At 42.6% G+C, this 21,848-nt stretch overlaps 1 protein-coding gene across 1 annotated transcript in view; it reads right to left on the minus strand.

The window, feature by feature from the left end:
- The window catches only part of ADCY2 (adenylate cyclase 2), a 396,485-nt gene that overhangs the window by 177,187 nt on the left and 197,450 nt on the right, over nucleotides 1–21,848 (minus strand). Inside the window, exon 3 of the mRNA XM_034657099.1 lies at nucleotides 21,205–21,354. Within this exon, the coding sequence (XP_034512990.1) occupies nucleotides 21,205–21,354 (150 nt within the window). The remainder of the gene's footprint in view (nucleotides 1–21,204; nucleotides 21,355–21,848) is intronic.

Consider the following 21,848-nt stretch of genomic DNA (forward strand, 5'->3'; position numbering starts at 1 on the left):
GGGGCTCCACCTTATTCTGCTTGCAAACCACTCCAGGGGAAGAGCAGAGACCCAGACACACAAACACCACTCTGGAAAAGCAGAAACTGCCTTTAAGTAGAGACGAAAAAAGGCCATTGCATGGCCTCCAACTACCCCAGGGAGCTAGGCAACAGCACTGTGCCTTCTGAGGGAGGTGTTTTGAAGGTGGTGACGATGATGAATGTTAACATTCTTTGACCGCTTTCCGTAAACAACAAGGCACACACGTAGATAAAGATGAGCTCCTACACGGGGTCGGGCAAGGCTGGACTCCTCTGACACCAGGCGATGTATCACCGCCAATGAGATGAAATTAGCAGAGAGCAGGTTCCTAGGAGAATGAGTTTAGAAATTTGGGTGGTTACCACTTTTTAGCTATTATGAATAATGCATGGTGCTGCCATGGACATTTATGGATAATTTTTTTGTGTGGACATATGTTTTCATTTCTTTTGGGTAGCTACCTAAAAATAGAATTGCTGGTTCATATGGTAACTCTATGTTTAATCTTTTGAGGAATTGCCAGATTGGTTTCCAGAGCGGTGTCCTCATTTTACGATCCCCTCACCAGTGTATGAGGAGTTCAATTTATCCACATTTTCAACAACATGTATCTTCTGTCTTTATGATTATAATCATCACAGTGACTGGAAACTGATACCTCATTGTGGTTTTGATTTGCATTTCCCAGACTGCTAATGACGAGCATCTTTTTTATGTATATATTGGCCATCTGTATATCTTCTCTGGAGAAATGTGTATGGAGATCCTTTGGCTCTTTTTAGCTGAACTTTTTTGTTTTTTTATTACTGCGTTATAAGAGTCCTTTATAGATTCTAGATACCAGTCTTTTCACAGATACATGGTTTGAAAATACTTTCTCCCAGTGCGTGAGCTGTCACTGCCATTTTCTTGATGCTGTCTTTTGAAGCAGAAAAGATTTCAGTTTTGGTGACGCTCAGTTTACCTATTTTTTCTATTGTTCTTCTTTCAATATCATACCCATGAAACCCAGCTTAATCCTACATCATAAGAATTGATGGCTATGTTCTCTTATAGTTTTAGCACTTAACATTCAAATTGCTGAACCATTCTGAGTTAATTTTTTATATGGCATGAGGTAGAGATCCAGCTATATTCTTTTGCATGTGGATTTTGAATTGCCACAGAACAATTTACTGAAGTCTTGGCACCTCCATCAAAAGCCAATTGATTATAAACGTGATGGTTTATTTGCGGGCTTTCAATTCCATTAAATTGATCTATATGTCTATCCTTAGACCAGCAACACACTTTCTTGATTACTATATTTTTGTAGTAAGTTTTGAAATCAGGAAGAATGAGTCCTGGAATTTGGTTTTCTTTTTCAGGATTGTTTTGGCTGTTCTGTGTCACTTCCATTTCCATATGAAATTTAGGATAGCATTCTCAATTTTTACTTATTCTTCCCCCTTTGTGGGCTAGTACTGTTGTGTACAATAATTAGTGCACACAATTACTGCTCTCACAGTGTGCTATACATATCCCACGTATATATGTCACACCCTCAATATACCTTGGTGTATTAACATATACAATTTGATGCCTTTTAAAGAAACTTTGAAAAGAACATGTATACATTTATAGAGTGTTATTTTTATCTTAACATGAGTTTCTTAGTTGAAAGTTGTTTTTTTCCTCTCAGTACTTTGAACATACAATCCCACTGCTTTTTGGCCTCCATTGTTTCGTATGAGAAGTCAGTTGTTAACCTTATTAGGATTCCTCTATAAGTGATGAGACATTTTTCTCTTTCTGCTTCCAAGATTTTCTCTTTGTGATTGGCTTTCAGCAGGGTGTGGATCTTTTAGCATTTATCCTACTTAGATTCTTTTATATTCTCGGATTCATTGAATTTGGGAAAATGCTCTTCATTGTTTCTTTGAATTTTTTCCTGTTCTTTCTCTCCGCCTGTCTTCTGAACTCCCAACAGGCTTATGTTGGTACACTAACTGGTATCCTACACTTCCCTGAAGCTGAGTTCATCCTTCTCTATCCTTTTTCTCTATTTGGCAGTTTCCATGTCACCCACTGGTATCTAAGGTCAAGTTTACAGATTATTTTCTTCTGACAACTCCAATGTACTGTCCATTCACTTTAGTGGTTACTTCACTTCAGTTACTGTACTTTTAATTCCAGAATTTCCACTGGCTGTTTTTGTCATTTCTATTGCTCTAATTATATTATTTGATGAGACATGGCCATCACATCTCCCTTTACTTGTTTTAGCATGGTTTCCTTTAATTTTTTGACCATTATTTATCACAGCTGTTTTGAATCTTTGTCTTCTAAGTGCCAGGGACATAGCGATAAGCCAAATTTTCAAATTCCCTCCTATATTGGTACTTATTTTCTATTGTGTGATAATGACCAGAGGTCATCAATCTATGGCCCCTGGGCCACATCCTATCTCCCACCCATTTTGGGATGACCCATAAGTTGAAAGGGGTTTTTACATTTTTAAATGTAAAGTATATGTGACTGTGTGTGTGTGTGTGTGTGTGTGTGTGTGTGTGTGTGTTTATAACAATATGCCTTCTGATAAGAACAGTGGATTGATTTTGCCTCTTGGCCCACAGAGCCTAAAATATTCACTGTTTGGTCCCTCACAGAAGAAGTTTGATGATTTCTGTTATGACAAAAAGCAAAAGGGAAAAAAAAGAAAGATAAAGAGGAAAAGGAGAAGTGATGTAATGTATTGGTAAGTGCTGTGAAACAGCGACGCAGAGCCAAGGAATGAAGAACCACGGCCATGTTGTGTCAGACAGCACAGTCATGGGGTTATCACTAGGGGCTGGCACTGGAAGGCTGGGAGCAAAGGAAACAGTGAGTGTCACAGCCATTTTGCAAAATGTACCCAAACTATTTGAGGAGATGTATAAAGGCTCTATGTTCTTAATGTGAGAGGGGAAAGTGGTAGGATATAAAGCTGGAAACTCAGTCAGGGCCAGATCATTTGGGGCCATGTAGACCAGGGTAACTGCTTTAGATTCTATTCCCTGGGATTAAGATGAGGAGTAACACCATCTGACAGACATTTTTTTTTTTTTCTTTTTAAGGCTTAATGTGGTTGCTGTGTGGTGAACAGACCATGAGCAGACAGGGCATGAGCGAGGACCACTCAGGTAATGCTGATGTCTAGGGCGAAGGACGGTGGCGAGGGTGGTTAAGGGAAGGTGGGGTGTCCTTGAAGGCAGAGCCAGTACCATTTGCTGGTGGTGCTGATGGGTGTGAGGAGGAAAGAAAAGGCAGAATCCAGCATAAATCCTCCTATGAATCTGGCTTGAGCAACTGGGTCAAATGGTAGGTCATTATTGAGAGAGAAACAAGACAAAAGTCGGTTTGGGGGGAAATTAGAGGTCTTGCTTTAGTCATGTTATGTTTGAGATGCTCGTTACACATTCCAATGCAAACACGGATTTGGTAGTTGGCCTCTGAGTCTGGATTTCAGGGAAGAGATCAGAGCGGTAGTCTTCAGGGTACGGAGGGTTTTAAAGCCGTGAGAAAGAGTGCGAATCCTGAGGAGTGAGTGACAGAGAACAGACTGGAGACAAAACCCTGGGTACACACGAAGTGTGGACAGGCAAAGCTTCCTACAGAGTCCTCCTCACACCGACACACTGCATGCTACATGTCAGCTCCTATTCCTCCCCAGAAATAAAGTGAGTATAGTTCCATTCCTCTGTCTAAAAATGTGTATAACAGTATGCAGTTTAGTAAAGGCCACGTTTAGATTTCAGACTCTCAGAATGCGCTACACTTTCCATGCTTGAGGAAGCACAGGGAGACTGCCGCTGCCCTTGCTCTCCACTGAGCAGGCATCCAGGAAGAAAGAGTGTCCACAGAACTCAAAATCCCACGCTTAACCCCATAGGACATCAGAAGGTAAACAAAGGAAATAATTTTTGTATCAAACGTTTTGTTCCACATCAAGACATTATTCGCAGCTCAGGGACGTTTTACGCAGGTGTGATTCAAACGAGGAGCAAAAAGGAAAATCACGTCCTTCTGCTTCTCATATTTCATTGTCATCATAATGTCCACAAAGGCTCGTGAAATTCCTTCGGTGAGAGGGTATCTCTAAATATTAAGTGGACCCCACTCGCATGACACCGAGGACATAAGGACAAAAGCATTTTCTTAGCCAGAGAGGTAATTTATAACAGATCACTCAAATTTATTAGACTAGTTTTATGCCCAGTAAGTTCTACTAGTGTGCCTTCTGAGCCAGCATATTTTGTTTAAGACCTTTATCCAATTCCACTGTTTTCCAGAACCTGACAGGAAATCTTTTTGTTACAATGGCAGCAATGGTTCGCTTCACAAATTTAAAATAATACCTTCTTTGCACATCAAAGTTCTATTAAGTGACACCAATAGTTTTAATTCATTTATCTATAGTTACATTTTTCTGAGTTTTATGATGAGATTAGTTTATTTTATATATTGCTATATATTTCAGGTCTCACAAGTAGGTCCATTTTTTCTGTCCCTCCGCATTTTATTTGACAAAGATTTTCTTAAGTTATTAGGAGACACGGCATTTTTCTATTGCAAGGAGACATGCCTTTGTGAGTGCTTGTTACCTAAAACCACAAGAATGAAGAATATCCATTCTCTTGGGCCACCAACCAATAATATTTGTGGTAGGATATATTTCTAGGCTAAATGATCATAGTACCCTTCCTCATACACGCAAAAACAACTCTTCATGTAATGCTTTGCTTTGAAGAGTTTCTTGTAATGAGTATGAATATTTACAATTCATGAAAATAATTAGGCAGAATAGGCGTGATGTGCCAGATGAAATGAACACAGGATAGAAACCAACGTCAACAGTTAAGGAGTGAAAGCTGCATGGAAACACCTATAATCATAGCCAGAATTTAAGATGCCGTAAAAAAAGAAAGAAAGAGAGAGAGAAAGAGAGAGAGAGAGAGAAAGAAAGAAAGAAAGGAAGGAAGGAAGGAAGGAAGGAAGGAAAGAAAGAAAGAAAGAAAGAAAGAAAGAAAGAAAGAAAGAAAAGAAAGAAAGAAAGAAAGAACGAACCAGTCATAAAGTTTTTCTTTGAAGGTTTCTGAGAGATTGAAAATAATATTAGAAAAATGTAAAGTCATGGACCGCTAGGCTGGCAGGAAATCTATTGAGGACCAGAACCCTCATTTTACTCAGGAGGAAAATGCAGCCCAGAGCACTGAAATCACTCTCAGCACTGTGTCTTTCCCTTGGGCTTCTCAAGGGAAGAAGGAAGGCAGAGGGTCTGATTATTTGTCCCTTTGCTTTGAATCTCAAGTCTGAAATATTTTGATGCAGAGAGGAAAAGAGAACATCAAGAAACATCGACAAGTCAAGGACAGACTGACCTGCAGCAATTAGGAGAGATGATTCTTTGGAGATCTTTAAATATTTCCAAAATTTTGCAAATAATGGAGGAGAGGGAAGGGAAGGGAAGGGAAGGGAAGGGGAAGGGGAAGGGGAAGGGGAAAGGGAAGGGAAGGGGGAAGGGGAAGGGGAAGGGGAAGGGAAGGGAAGGAGACCAGTTGTCTGGCAATGCCCTGGCTGGTGACAGCCATCACTGTCCATCCCTTTTTACTTTCCTGTGTTTGTTATGTTCTTAAGTGTTAAAAAGTGTCTTGAAAAGCACTGCAAATTTCCAAAAGTTTACATTGGGGCTACTTTTTATAACATTTAGGGCATTTCTGAGTGTTCATACAATAGAAGAATCTCTGTGCAAAACCACCAACTCACGACTCCAGACCAGGAGCCTGTGAGGTTCACTGTCCACACAATTTCCGCCTCGTGGCCAAGAGCCCATGTGCCCTGCATGCTTGCTTGCAGAAGCCACTCTAAATCTCTGACATATACACTCCGTCCCCAGAACAACTCTACGGGGCAGATAATACCACTACTCACATTTACAGACCAGGAAACCCAATGAACTGAGAAGTTTGAAAACCTATCAACCCACCCACCAACCAATCAATTAAAACAAAACAAAAAAAATACTTGTCCAGGGTTGGTCACATCATCAGGCAGAACTGGGTATGTTGGAAGTTGAACGGTGCGTTCATACATCGCAAAAGAGAGGAAGGTCTGCTCAGTGAGGGAATTTGGGTTAGCACGAAGGTGCTGAACTTTCCTGAGAATACCAAACCTTCCTACAGCCACTTTTTCCAGGGGGAAAGCTGAAGTCTGAATACGTCAGGAGAAGGACTCTGGGATGCTGGAGGTGAAGGCAAAAGCTCCCAAGAACAAGTAACTCCCAAAGGAAACCTGTCCTTGACTTGAGCCGTGCCTTCAGGAAGCTGCATGGAATCGCCCATTTGCATTAGCTTCTCTTGGAACCTCAGTACTTGCCTGCCCTATGCGTTTCTGACAATAACACCACTGTATGAAATGATTCTATGGAATGTGATATTTATGACATTTATAAAGAACTCGGTTCCCTTGGATGAAAGATGTTGCATAAGCGCAAATATCAATAATGCTGAGATGTATAATGTGCTGCAGGGAGTTCTGACTTTCACAGCTTAAATGTGATATGCATTATTTATCTGGTCCTCCTTTTTTTTTTAAGGATTTTATTTATTTATTTATTTGAGAGAGACAGAGAGTGACACACAAGCGGGGGCGGGGCAGTGGAAGAGGGAGAAAACAACTCCCTATTGAGCACAGAGCCCTAGTCGGGGCTCGATCCCAGGACCCTGAGATCATGACCTGAGCTGAAGGCAGGCACTTTACCAACTGAGCCACCCATGATGAGGGAACAGAAGGCAAACTGAGGACAAACCAGGAACTGACACCCAGCAACCCCCCCCCATTGGGATGTATGGACATTCCTCAGGCACTCCTGGCTGCCCTAAAGGACAAAGAAGTAGTTAACCTACAGACACCACAATCCTGCAAGACTGGAGTCTCCCTCAGTTTACAAATGTCTCAGCAGTTTACAAGAAGGAAGCATTTCTATCAATATCCTAACTTCCAGAAGGGAATGTAAATACAATTAAATGTCTTTATAACCTGCAGACCATAGACAGATACTTCTAGGAATTGAAGAAGTACTTTCTCAAACTCCCTGTTTCCTCACCTCCCCCAACCCCATAGTATATAATCAGCACCCCTCACAACCCGGGCAGCAGCTCTTTCTGCCCACGGGTCCTGTCCCCGTGCTTTAATAAACCACCATTTTGCACGAAAGACGTCTCAAGAATTCTTTCTTGGTCGTCTGCTCCGGACTCCGCCCACTGAACCTCACCTATATTCCACAACCTCATCACCCAGGCACCCCTTCCCTGGTCCTTAAACTGAGATTTTATTGTACATGGTGGAAGGAAAATATGAAGGTCTCAGTGTACGGAACTGCATAATTCCAGATGGGTTGTCCTTATAAAAGTGATGCCCTTTTTCCTTTATGCTGAATTTTGAATTACCATTCAAAGAGTTTTTCAAACTTAACATGTGGTGCACATTGATGAAGAGAATAATCTAATTCTCTCCTTTAATGTTGTTTGAAATTAAAGATATTCACTGTGACTGAAAGCAATGGTCTAAACCATTTCTTTCTTTCTTCTTTTTTTTTTTTTTTAAGATTTTATTTTATTTGACAGAGATAGAGACAGCCAGCGAGAGAGGGAACACAAGCAGGGAGGGTGGGAGAGGAAGAAGCAGGCTCATAGCAGAGGAGCCTGACGTGGGGCTCGATCCCATAACGCCGGGATCACGCCCTGAGCCGAAGGCAGACGTTTAACCGCTGTGCCACCCAGGCGCCCCCATCTTTCTTTCTTTTTTATGTTGCTGTCTAGAAGTAATCATTCTAGACAATAAGGTATCCATTAACCAAAACACTCCCAAGCTGAAATCATCTGATTTTTAAAATATTAGAGTTTTGTTCTTCTTGCTGTTTTAATTAATAGTTCTATTCTTACATTAAGCAACTACAATTATTTAGTCTTATCTTTCAAGCTTTACCAGTTTCTTGGCTCAGGAAGTTTCTCTTATTCCCCACCCTTTTCTCTCTTTTGTTTGAATTCACGTGTTGTGTTTTACTGGAGGAAATCCTAAAATCACATGTCACGGCACTCGTGTGGGCTTGTACTTTGAGTGCACACATGTTCACAAGTCTTTTTACTTAAACCTCACTGATGAACGGCAATTTGACTTGGTGTACAAATCGAAGTGCAAAATACTCTCCTTAAGTATTTTTAAGACTTTGCGCTGTGTTTTTAACATCTGGTGTTGTTTATGAGAAATGAAAATCAGACCCTTATCCCATCACACTTAAACTAGGAGTTATTTTTTTCCTCCATTCTAGAAGCTTTCAGGGTTTCTCTCCTCATCCTTAGTACTAAAATGTCAGCAGCACAGAGATGAGTCCGTATGGATATTTGGAGTGTCTGTTGAATAAACAAAGATTCGGGCTCCTAACTCAAATGTCTCATCAATTCTTCCTATAAAGAAATGTCTCTCAAGCATGACTTAAGAGCATATGGGGATAAAGATATTACTAGAAAGAAGGTAAAGGATGTGATTAGGAATCCGTTCACTGGTAACCGGGTAATCCGAGAGCCATCTTCCTTCCCAAAGCTCCTACTCAAACTGCACCCTCACTGGGAAGGGCCTTTGGTGCTTTCTGTTGTCAACATTTCCCCCCTGTTGGCTGAAAAAGTACCTCCTCTGCCCTTTATGGCCTGGGGGCTCTTTCTTTTAAGGACTTTGAATATGCAGTTGCTGGCTTTGCTTTTATTATCACTCTTAAAAACTTCCCAGTGAAGCCTGTACCACATCACCTGAGCCCCAGCTATCCTTTTGCTTTGATATAAAGTATCAGTTACTTTCTGGACACTCTCTTTAGGCCATTTGGAATTCAGAACGCTGAACCCCCACCTGAGCACCTGCCTCCCAGAAGCCTGAGCAAGTCCCTGGGAGAGGGGCTGTGCAGGGTGCATCAGACCTAGGTCCTGCTTTGCAGGGCACAGGGGACACTGGAAACATGCATAGTAGCTTCGATTTTCAAATTCCTCATTCCTTCTACTCAGGGGGTGCTCCTGGGAAGAAAGCTGAACAGGGAGTAAATACAGAACTTTCTCTGAAGCATCAGAAAAGCAAGTTTTCCAAATCCTTTCTCAGCTGGAGCATCGGATTAGCCATTATTTTTCATGAGACTGAGAAAACAATCCAGCCCATCATTCTCTATTTCACCAGCGAAGAAAGAGAGTAAGAGATGAAATGATTAAAGTCATCATTCTCTAGAGAAAATACTCACAAAGTACCATAATTTTGGTCTCTCTCTTTTTTTTCCTGCATAATATGTTTGATTTGGCCTTTCTAGGCTTCATGCTCATACTGCTCATATCCCAATGAAATAAAATTATAATGTCACCAAAGGCAGAAGACAGTAGCTATAAATGCTGATTTACATGGGAAATGATGGGAACATTTTTCATGAAAGCATATAAAAAGCAAACTTATTTAAAGGCAAGTTTTAACTTTTTTCCCCCATTATTCATCAGCAACTTTGAAAGATCTGTCACTCCTCTCTCCTGTGGAATTTGTCACATTTCATGCTCATTCTATCAGCTGATGAAGTACATTGCTCTTCAATGAAAGGATTTCCCTCTGTTATTCAAGAGAACATTCAAAATCCCACTCGTAACTTTTTAGAAAGCTCACTCATTTGGCAGTGTCACAGCTTCAAGGCCCGAGTTTTGAGTGCTGCTTGATCTATCTGTCCCTTTTCAAGCATAGACTCTGTGGTTGACATTCGTCGCAGTGTACAGACCCATTCTGTGGAACACTCACTCCTAAACTCCTAAATGTCCCCCTAAAACATTTTCCTCCCAATTTAATAAAATTCACCAGCAAAGGTCTGAAACAGTAATTATGTTAAGTGCTGGACTCATTGATGTCAAAATCTAACACTGTTTCTAAGATCCATTATCCTGGGGGGCCTGGGTGGCTCAGTCGGTGAAGCGTCTTCCTTCAGTTCAGGTCATGATCCCAGCATCCTAGGACAGAGCCCCATGTCTGGCTCCCTGCTCAGCGGGGAGTGTGCTTCTCCCTCTGTCCCTCCCCCTGCTCGTGCTCTCTCTCTCTCTCTCTCAAATAAATAAATAAAATCTTGAAAAAAACCCAGATCCATTATCCTGTAAACTGTCACCATGATGTATCCACGAGCCAAGTGTTTCATCAAAAGCTAGTTTAAATGCACGTTCCTCAGCAGATCTGGATCAAGTTAACAGGCTGGGGTGATTTCAAGCTTGTATTTTATTTTGACATAATAATTGGGTTGTTCATAACACACACAAAAGTTCTGTCTGTACACTCCCTCCTGGAAGGCTCTATTGATCACTTCCATGACAATGAAGCTAATGTAACCCAAGCTAATAAAAATATTTCAGCCATCAACACACTAGGAACTTTCGGGGAGAGGAGCATGGGCTTGGGAGGACAGCAAATGGCACATTTTTGCTGTTTATCTTTGTTAATTTTTTGAAGATTTAACATGAATGACGACATGGTATAAATGAGCTTTCTAATGGGAAGATGCGTCTGATAGCATCAGGGTTCATTCCAAGCAGTCACGGGCACACAGTGCTCAGAGATTCCACTTAACCCGCAAAGAATTCAGAAGAGACAGAGCAGGAGGGTTGTGAAGGGTGAATCAAGACGGTGTAAGAGTAGTCCGGAGTCCAGAGTTAATCACAAGGCATCCAAAGTGTCAGAGGACATGGTTTTGTTAATAATAACACAGTTAAACTAAGTATTTCTAAGTACATGTATAATTAATAATTGCATTATGAACGCTGAATGGAGAGAGAGTGAGAACACTATATTGGTGTGTTTTTTTTCATCTGTGTTTAAGAGTGCGTGTCCTTGCCTACTCCATGCAGGGAACTAAACTAGGTTCTAAGACTATAAAGTAAACTAATAGACAGCACTTGCCACCAAAGAATTCAGTCTAGTCTCATGATGGCAGGAATGGGCCCCAAGCAGGCCTCCTAAAGGGATGATGATGATGATGACGATGATGTCCCTGGGAAATGAGCCCCAGAGTCACTAAGTCTGGCAGTAAACTCTCAGGCAGCTGTCCGAACGGCTGCCACATTCTGACCCCCAGGGACCCAAGCACAGGCAGGGCCACTGGGAGGAGCTCAGCGCTCAGACACCTGCAAGGCACACTAACATATGTACCCTGCCTCATGCTAAGTGTGTGCTTTGTGTTTGGTCCTCCAATGACTGGATCCTGTCCTGGAGTGAGAAGGTCCGCATAAGTCACTAAGCCTTGTCCAGGGGATGGGCATGTCGTTCAGGGCTGAGATGCCCGGCGTGGCTTGCCAACAAGCCTTCGATTCCATCAGATCCATCTGAGCTCATTCCACAGTCACTGATTAAGTACTCATGTTTTGATTCTATAAATCTTGTTTAGAAAACCAAAGTCTTAATATCTTAGAGATCTTAGAGAATCTGGCGTGCACACAGCCAGAAAGGTGCCTAAAACAGGGGAAAGAAAAGAAAGAAGAAAGGAAACAACAAGAAAATTCCATTTTGAGGCCAAAACATCATTCCCTGGACTCCCGTCTTCTGGCCCATCACGATACTCCTGTGGAGTATCTCCCATCTTGGGAGAAGGAAACCTTGACCAAATAAACTGCTCGGCATTTTCTGGCTTCTCTTTACAGCTGCATATGTCAAAAGAGCTGTCGATAGTCACTGCATGCCCTTTCTCACCTCCTATTTTTTCCTTCCCTGAGCTCAGTCACTTCAACCCCTCTGCCCAGGCCACTGATGACCACCATGTTGCCAAGACTGGTGGTCACTTTTTTGATGCTCCCTCCACTGTGACTTTCAGCACTTGACTAAGTTGCCCACTCTCCCCCTAGACTTTCTCTCTTGGCTTCTCTGACTTTTCTCCTATGCGAGTGATCCTTCTCAGTGACTTTGGCTGACTCCACTCCTTCTGTCCTTTTTCTAATGTTGGTGCATTTTGGGGCTTGGCCCTGGGCCATTTTCATATTTTCTGATCATATTCTCTTCCTAGAGGATCTCATGTAGTCCTTTAAATACCAACTATATGTTGATGACTTCCAAATTGACATTTTTAGATCCAGATCTTACTTACAACTATAGCTCGGCATCTCCCTTTGGACATATCATTGGTATCCCAAAATTAACTGTTCAAAACTCAACTATTGATTTCTACTCCACCCCTATCTCCAATGAATATTGTTTCTAAAGACTTTGACATCTTATAAGCGACACGCCAGCCATTACCGAGTTGCTCAAGTTCAAAGCTTATGAACCTTTCTTGATTATTTTATCTTTCTCTCATCTAACAACTAACTCAACAGCAATTCCTACCCATTTAATTTCAAAATATGCCCTGCATATTCTGTCCACTCTGATCCAAGCTACTCTTATCTCTAGTCTGGACTACTGCCAAAGCTTGTCCCTCGCTAACATTCCTTCCTCCTCCATTCTCCACCAGCAGTCAGAGAGGTCCTTTAAAAATGCTACCAGTTCATCTCCCTACCTCACTTAAATCTTCCAGTGCCTTCCCACTCAGTATATAATAAAATCCCAAGACCTTAGCAGCCCTTGCAGGCCCATTGTGTGCGCTGGCTCCTGTCTCCCTCTCTTAATCTCTTCTTTTACCCAACTGTCCCACTGACCTTTATGTTCCTCAGATGGGACAATCTGCTTCCTAACTCAGGCCCTCTGCAGGGCTGCCCTCTGTTAGAGCCCTTTCAGCAGGTTATCAGAGGGCTAATCCTCCTGGAATACCCATTTCAGTTCAAATGTGGCCTCCCCAGAGGAAACTCCCTGATGGCCTCTCCAATGTGCCACTCTACCTTCCCCATTATGCTTTGTCACATGAACTCGTTGCATCTTCTAATCAAACTTATGCATTTAGTAAGTTATAGTTCGTCTCCTGTCATTGGAATTTAAGCCCAAAGAGAACAGGGACCTTAAGCCTTAGGTATTATTCTATTCCCTGGGGTTAATCCCTTGGCACATAACATATAATCAAAGATAAAATTGTGAAGCAGGAGTTTTGACAGATAGGAGAACTAGTGCCTTCCAGTCTCCATAATTCTGTATTCAATGGAAGTATATATGTAAAAGCCATATATTTTTTAAAGATTTTATTTGTTTATTTGAGAAAGAGAGAGAGAGAAAGAGACAGAGAGGGAACACAAGCAGGGGCAGAGGGAGAGGAAGAAGCAGACCCCCCACAGAGCAAGGAGTCCGACTCGGGGCTTGATCCCAGGACCCTGGGATCATGACCTGAGCCGAAAGCCGACGTTTAATGACTGAGCCACCCAGGCACCCTGTAAAAGCCATATTTTAACGTAACAGTTTTTGCACAGCTTTATGTGCATATCATTACCTCAAATGCTCCTCCTGTTTCATTCCTGAGCATTTCATATAGTTGTACATGTTTTCACCTTTATGGAAAACATAGGTTTCTAGGAGGAATTTTCACATCCAGCAGCTTACATATATTAAATAGTCCCTAATATACAACAGATTAAAGGATTCTTTCAGAAAAGCCCTAGAACAAAATTTCCTAAACCTTTGAGGACACTCAGATACACTTAAAAAAAAAAAAATCCAAAGAGTAACACCTTTTGAAAACACATATGCAATTAACAAAGTTCTAAAACTTGTAAGTCCTAATTTTTAATCTGGTATAAACATCAGTGGGTGCCTCAATTCAATAAGCATAACACTAATATCATGTGAAGTGTTCTGATCAATGACTGTGCTCATGGTAATAAATAATTAAACAGGTTCAATAACTTTAACACTTTAAATCAGTCCCATGTTGGTAAGTATAATGTGTCTTTTTTTCCCCCTATTAACAGTTAAGTGGCCCATCTGAGGTTTCATCTGCAAGAAGAAAGATATCATAGAAGACTTGACACTTTGCCTTTAGAGTAAATATACATTTTCTCCTATATGTGATAAATACCAGAAGAATGGATAATGGAACCAGAAGGACTGATTTTGGAATTTCTTTCTAGTGGGTTTATTTTTCTCATATCAAATGATGTAGAGCTTCCTTGAGTCCTTCCACTAGATTATCCTTTGCCTATTATATAATCTTGCCAGCATCAAAATATTGCATCACAGGGTATAAAAAGTAGGCGGTCTCCATGAAACACTAAAAATTCCCAGAGGCCCAAAATATCAAAACCAGATGCTCTCCTTCGGGCGCAACTTCTGTCTTCTGTGCTTCTTTTAGATTATCGGCATAGATTAGTTTGTGACAATCTGGAGCAACAGAACTGTTTCCCAGCGGTTTTTCCAACAAGACAGGTGAGTTGCTTACCATAAATATTAGATGGGAATTTTGCTCAAGTTTCTCACACAGAGAAACTTCTGCAGAGTTTTACTTTACCATTTAGCTTTTCTTCCGTCAAGATATAAAGAGACACTTGCATATATTTAATTCATTAAAAGAAGCCCTGCTTGATTAATTGTTGTAACCTTTTTTATTTTTTTCCTTCGGAGCAGAATGTCTCACTTGTTAAAGAATGAACAAATAGTCGTCAATGCTATTTTCATGAGCTCCTATTACTAATCTCCTGCAGTGCTATTTTTCATGAGGCATGGGCATTTGAATCCCTCCCCTTTCCCTTGGTCTTGGATCTGTAATTGTTCATTTCTCTTTACAGGAGCCAAAGTACACATTCACGATATGGCCTTCATTGCAATCTTAGAAAATACGTACTGATTTCAAACATTGTAACTCAAGGACCTATCTGAAAATACTTCAGGCTTATTAATATATATTTTTTTTTCTGGAATTGATTTTCATTTCTCATTTAAAGGAACCTGGTAAAAGGATCGTGGTGAAATGCAGCATCCTGAAATACCCTGCCCTGGAATTTCTCAACGAGGCATAACATCTGAGCATCCCAAGGATTTAAGTCATCAGTATGAGGCAGTATGGAGCAAACCATGAGAGCAATTCTTGAACTTCAATTTGATGGACTCAAATGGCAAACACTTTGCGGATAGCCCTTTCATGAAACCATGACTCTTCATTTTTTCAACTTTCAAGCAAAGGGTAAGTGTGATTCAATCTTTCACTAATGAATGCCGAGAATAAGGTGGTGACAAACCTCTATGTGAGCTGTGACCTCTCCACCAAGAGAGAAAATGATGTCAGCGATCACTTAATAAAATGGAAGAAAGTGGTGACCAAGAACACATAAGGTGTGACTTCATCATGGAAGGGATACCAAATAAAAACTGTACAAGTGACTATTTAATAAAATAGAAAAAAAAAAAAGTAGACACACAAGAAAACACATTCCGCTGGCTGGGACGGGAGTGTAGTTGATAATCTTCGATGATGCCAGAGCCTAAGCAGGGGTTACATATCTGGACCAAACTGTGCACAGGGTGTGAAGCTGTGAGATTCTCATGTTCTGCTACTCTCCTGCATGCACCAAGTGACCCAAAGGTCTTGGGTAACATTTATAATGACATTTTATGCTTGAGTTCTTCTGGAATGGCAGTGAGAAAGTCTCACAGGCTAGAACTGTGGTTGAGCTCTTCATGCCCCCTTTGGTTTCCTCATGAAGCCCAGGCCATTGAGGTGCCTCTGCTTGGACTCTGCTCCCATTGCGATGAGGGAAACTGGGGGAAACGATGAGTGCGGTAACACGAGCAGCCAGGAGGCCTCACCCCGTCCATTCTGCAGCCGATAAGTAAACTTCTGACGTTGGGGAAGGACACTGGGAGAAAGAGTGTCTGGGGCAATTATCCACCAACTATGCCCGCAAACAAAGCAAACCATCTCTCCATTCAACCTGTTCACCTTGGGGAAGAATGAAGCCTGCAGAGGAGGGAGCTCCGGGATGGCACGGCCGCGTTAAACCGTCCCTCCTGCCACCTCGAGCTCCGCGGCTCGGCCAGGCGACAGCTGATTTCTGGTGTTCAAGGAGACAGCGTCAGAGTTACCAGAGTTCAACGGCAAGACCGGCGACTGAGTGCTTTCTAAGAGGATACCATTTTTTAACAGGAACACTGTCTCTTAAATTGGGCGAGGGATCAAGTACAAACAACCCCCACTTGAGAAACTCAGATGTTAAGAAATCTGACCAATATCACAATCAAAGAGAACATAGCCCTATGCGAATTCAGGCAGTCTGCCTCCAAAGTGCACCCTCTTCTCGGCCCCTCTACCACAGTGTGGAAGTAAAGCCAGAGACAGATTCCACACTGTGGCCCCTTGCGTGAGTGACCTCCCATAGAACTTCCTGACACCCTCATGGATGACACATTGCTTGTCGTGACAGCGCGTTATCAAATGATCAAGTCACGTTTGGTACTGTCTCATGATTTCTTATTTAACCAGTCATGATAAACAACGTAGTTAATAAAAAAAAATAGTCCTTCATGCCTGGGAAAATCTCTAGTCAACAAACCAGCCACAGAACCAACAGGAAAGGCAGAAAAAGCCACACTTACTAGTCGAGTGATCTTGCATAGGTAATTGTGACAGTTCCTTTATCCGGTTGAAATAGGCAAGGACTTAGGTCATCAAGTTGATCCAGAAATAAAAAAGGTAATAGCCTTGAAAAGAAGACCCCATCCTAGTCCCTGGATCCCGTGATCATGTCACTTTACATGGCAAACCAAGGACTTGGCAGGTGTGATTAAATTAAGGACCCCAAGATGGGGAGATTACCTTGGATTATCCTTATGGGGGAAGCAGTAGGACTAGAGGCAGACGGAGGGAAGAAAGTACAACAGAGAATCAGAGGGCGAGAAAGGGAAAGAGGCGAGGAGAGAGAGACTTAAAGATTCTATGCTGCTGAATTTGAAAATGGACAGAGGGACTAGGAGTCATGGAATTCAGGCAGGCTCCAGAAACTTGAAAAGGCAAGGACATAGATTCTCCCTCAAGCCTCTCAAAGGAGCCAGCCCTGCCAATACTTGGACTTTCGCTCCTGAGACTAATTTTGGACTTCTAACTTCCAATGATGCCAATAAATCTGTTCTATTTTAAGCCACTACATGTGTGGTAATTTGCTACAGTAGCAATAGGAAATGGATACAATATATGTAAAGTACTAAAAAGACAACCTCGCACATTACAAAGACTCATAAAAAGAAAAAAAAAAGTTCCTTCTTTTCCCCTTTCCCTGATGAAAACGGACCAAATCTAACAGCCCAAATCTAAAACCACTTCAACACTTTTCCTGGCATCCTAAATGACTTATGTAACGCGATCAGCAATGCCCTAATATGACCTGCTATCATACTAGGATAAACATGGGTGTGCTCATTATCTACCCAGCCGTGAACACAAAAGGACCAGTTACTTATTCCACTGAAGTCTGCAGAGAGGAAAAACAATTAGTCCCCAAGGAGAACCAGGAAGCCTATGGGCTCACTAACCCCCCTCCGCTCCTGGGGTACAGATCCAGGTTTACCAGGAGGCTGTCTGTGCCTGGCTTGACTGGTGCTTTCTATTGGAATGCATATTTGGTCACAGTCAATCCACAGCAGGGTTCCAGAGGAAGGGAGACAATGTAAAAACGCTCTGAATTACATTACTTTAAAACAAAGACAACATATACATGGAAGAGGGTTTATTTTCCTTCCATTAAAAAAGCAAATCCAGTTTTTATGACTACAGAGGCAAAATTTATTTCCACTGCCCATGCGGTTAGGAGAGAAAGTTCTTGTCTTGCTCTAAATCCAGCTCCCATCAATTCCAGAGAGTCTATTACATACTCCAGGGAAAAACACTGGCTGTTTTCTCAGCTTTGATAAAGAACTTTCTATAGCACTGAGACGGTGCTCAAGAAATGGCTATGGCTTTTCTTACAGGATTGAGACTTAAGACCAAAGTCAAAACTCCCCAAGAAAATACCTTCAAGCCCCAAATGTGGCCTTGATGCTAATGTAATACATTACATCTCCCACCTGGTTAAAAAAAAAAAAATCACAGTTTTTAGTGTTTCTATGTGAGAGCACTTTCAGGACAAGAACATAACTCTGAGAAAATCTCTGCACATTTTTCATTTCCTCCTCTCCCCAAATCTCATAGCACAAATAGTCACTTTATTCAAACGTTTTTTTTTTTTTAAGATTTTTTATTTATTTATGTGAGAGAGAGAGAGAGAGGGCCAGCGAGAGAGGGAACATAAGCAGGGGGAATGGGAGAGGAAGAAGCAGGCTCCCAGCAGAGGAGCCTGAGCCGAAGGCAGACGCCCAACGACTGCGCCACCCAGGCGCCCCTCAAACATGGTTTTTAATCTCTAAAAATTCATCTCATTTGCATCTATACCACAACATATGAAGAAAAGAAAGTAAAGAGTGGAGCAAGGTTGAAAAGGTTTCAGAATTCCTAGACACCTCCCAACAACATCAGCTGTTGGAGCCCCCAGCGGGGTTGTGGAGGTGGGGCTTGCTGGGCTCACCTGACATTGGCCTTCCTCTCCGAGGAGTAAGGTCAGCGCTGGGTGACGCGGTGGAAACGGCTCAGGAACGACCCAAGATGGCGGCCGCTCAGCCTCTGCGAGCATCGGCTCCCCCTGAGGCAACTGCCTATATATGTTACTAAAACGATGGCACTTTTTTCATCCTAATAGGTGCTGAAACAAATCCTTTTGCTCAGCACACACCCCTGTCCTTGAAAGAAGCACTTTGAAGGACACTGCTGTTTGCTACAGTGACTATGGATGAAACAAAGATGGTCTGTGGTGAAGACTGGGCAGGAAGGGACATGAGGAACCCTCGGACCTTAATCTGCTCTGCGGCCGTACCAGGACTCACCATCTCAGGGGCTGACCCTCTGTGTGAAGGACACACAGATTGCCATTGGCTAATTTTTAGATATTTCCTTATATCTATCAGATCATGTCTTACTGATTTTATTAACTAAGAGAAGTTTTTGTTCCCACTTAATTACAAGCCAGTCTGAAGAAAGTATGAGCACTCATTCTAACTCTAGAAACACATTTTCCGAGGCCCTAACAAGAAAAGTACCACATTCTGGGCACCAGACCTTGGGAGCAGACTCCCAACTTCAACACCAAAACACACTTGTGGTATCAGATTATATTTTCTTAAACATCTTTAGTACAAGGTCTTCTTCTTTCAAAGTGTCCCTCTTCTCTTTACTCTTTTTTTAAAATGTTCCTTTGGAGAACTAGTAAATGCCCTTATAATGCCTTATAACACTCTCATGACAGCCCCATAAATTCTCTAGCACACAGGATGCCACAGCTACCAAAGGTCACAGCACGGCCATCGGACTAGTTGGAAGCCAATGTGAGAGGCTGACACCCGGCTCTGGTTGCTCAAGGATTCTTCAGAGAAGTATGTAGTGCACATGAGGTCAGTAGCCTGACTTACTGCTTTTGTCAGAGCTGGTACTATAAATATTAGGTTATATAATCTGTCTACTTGGAATGTCAGTTCCCTCAGCCTTGGTGTGATTTTGAAGTAGATTCTGGAGGTGATGGAACAGAAAGTTAAATATGTCTGTCAGGACCAACCTGATAGAGTCCCTGCTGCTTGAAAAAGGAAACCATCTATCCTAAAATATCAGGACTCTATAGAGAAAACAATCATGAACCCTACGGGCTGCTGTTGAAACTATGGAATTTTCTAGAACCCAGATTTAAAATACTACTGAACATAGCTAAATGAAAACATACTAGATAACGGTCCCAAGTTAACGACTGTCTATATGTCTTCATGTTCAATCTAGAGTTTGATATGCACAGAAATCAAAGAACTAAACATTTGTCCCTAAATACCTTTGTATACAAGCTGTACCACAAAATGCTTCTTTTTTAAAGATGTATTTATTTGAGAGAGAGAGTCAGTGTGCAAGGGAGGGAGGGGCAAAGGGAGGGAGAGAGTCTTAAGCAGACTCTGTGCTGAGCACGGAGCCCGATGCGGGGCTCGATCTCACGATCCTGAGATCGTGACCTGAGCTGAAACCAAGAGTTGAACGCTCAACCAACTGAGCCCCCGAGGCGTTCCCACAAAATGCTTTTTAAAAATTAACTATGAGATTTGCTAATAATATCAGTGAGAATGAGATGTTCCCAGCCGCACCCCCAGTGCCTGGAAACACTCCTGCCAGGCGCTCAGTCAGTCTTTGTTGAGTGAATGAACTGAACTCCCTGTTTTCAAAAAGGAATTCAATCATTACTCTTCAGTCTATACACAAATAAAAGTCTAGCATCCAAGTTTAAAGGATGCTTTTTCGCTGCTACCACGGTGATACATTCTGGTGCAATTTTATAGAACAGGCTCCACTCAGTACAGTTTAACAAGTAATAATGAAGCATCTTCTATGTGTCCGATGCGGACGGGTGTAGCCTAGGCCCCATGAGGAATGCTCTCAGAGAGGTGGGGTGGGGTATTCACGGAGGGTCCTGCTACTCTTCACCTTTATGGATGGGAGCTGGGTTCCTGGTGACGATACACAAACCCACGAAAAACAAAGCCAGTCACGGGCTGTCCCACCATCGCCTGAAGTCTAGCACATTGAAGACAGGGCCCTTGTGTTGTTTATGGTTTTCCCTGCTCTCCATCACCCATGATGACAGCATGGCTTTGCCTGCCACACGTCCTCTCACTTTTCAATGCTTTGTCCTAACCCATGTATTTCTCTGGTGTGCGTTTCCAGGCATCCCCCTCAACGGTCACCACAGGACAGCCCCTGTCACGACAACGAGCTCCCTGCTGGACCCTCCCTGACAGCTCCTGTCACCTCCCTCAGGGGCGACTCTGACTGCTTCCTGCCTTGTGGACAGCAGGCACCATGGGAAGCACTGTGAGGCGCAGAGGGAGGAGGCTCAGACGTTAGCGAGGGCAAAAACTGTCACAGAGCACTGGGCTGTCACCCAAAATGCTCTGCACAAAGTGAGTGTCTGCACAAAGCACTATTACTGCTACTAATTCTTACTACTCTTGCTGGAACGTCCCTGGCCACGTGTTGATGGCAGGTGGTGTGGTGCCAGCACGTGGGGGGTCCTGGGGTCACTGCATCTGGGTCTGCAGATGCCACCCCTGAGCCCGGGCAACCAGGGGCTCCAGATTCTTCCTGATGCCCATTATGAATGAACTGCATATTGTATGTATTAACAGAAAAATGCATGTTACCTGCTGACGCTTTTCAAATTCCAGCTTGATCCGAGACTTGATACAGTTGCAGGTGTCCTGATATGTCTGCTGCAAGGCCAGCTCCATGAGGTGCTTGTGGTATGCTCCTGCCAGGTTCCCACAGATGAAAATGATCACATTGGCCAGGATCTAAAAAGACAGAGAAAGCCATTCAGGAGGGCGAGTGTTACTCAGGAGCACTACGGTTCCAGAATGCACATTGGCACCAGCAGGAGACGACGCTGTGGCAGGAAGACAATTCCATTTGTTTCCAAACTCACATTTTTATTTGCTTAATAGAAACAGCTATTGCCTTCAGGGATTCAAGCCCCTTCTTGAATTCGTGCCCTTTGATGGATGACGCTGCAGTCCCTCTCTTGTCTGTGGGCCCAGCCATGTGATCTGCTGCAGTTAATGCAACGGGCAGGGGTAAGTGAGTGCCAGATCCAGCCCACACTTAAAAGGACTGGCATGTTTTGGGGTGGCTCTCCTGTGCTTCATCAGAGAGAACATGCTCTTGCCAGCCCACTGGTCCCAAAAAGATGAAAGACTACAGAACAGAGCCAACCAGACAGCCCGCAGTCTACTACTGGGTGCCACGGGGATTCTGCGGTTGTTACACAGCACTATCTAGGTAACAGGTG

Source organism: Ailuropoda melanoleuca, chromosome 3 (genome assembly GCF_002007445.2).
Source record: "Ailuropoda melanoleuca isolate Jingjing chromosome 3, ASM200744v2, whole genome shotgun sequence".
NCBI lineage: Eukaryota > Metazoa > Chordata > Mammalia > Carnivora > Ursidae > Ailuropoda > Ailuropoda melanoleuca.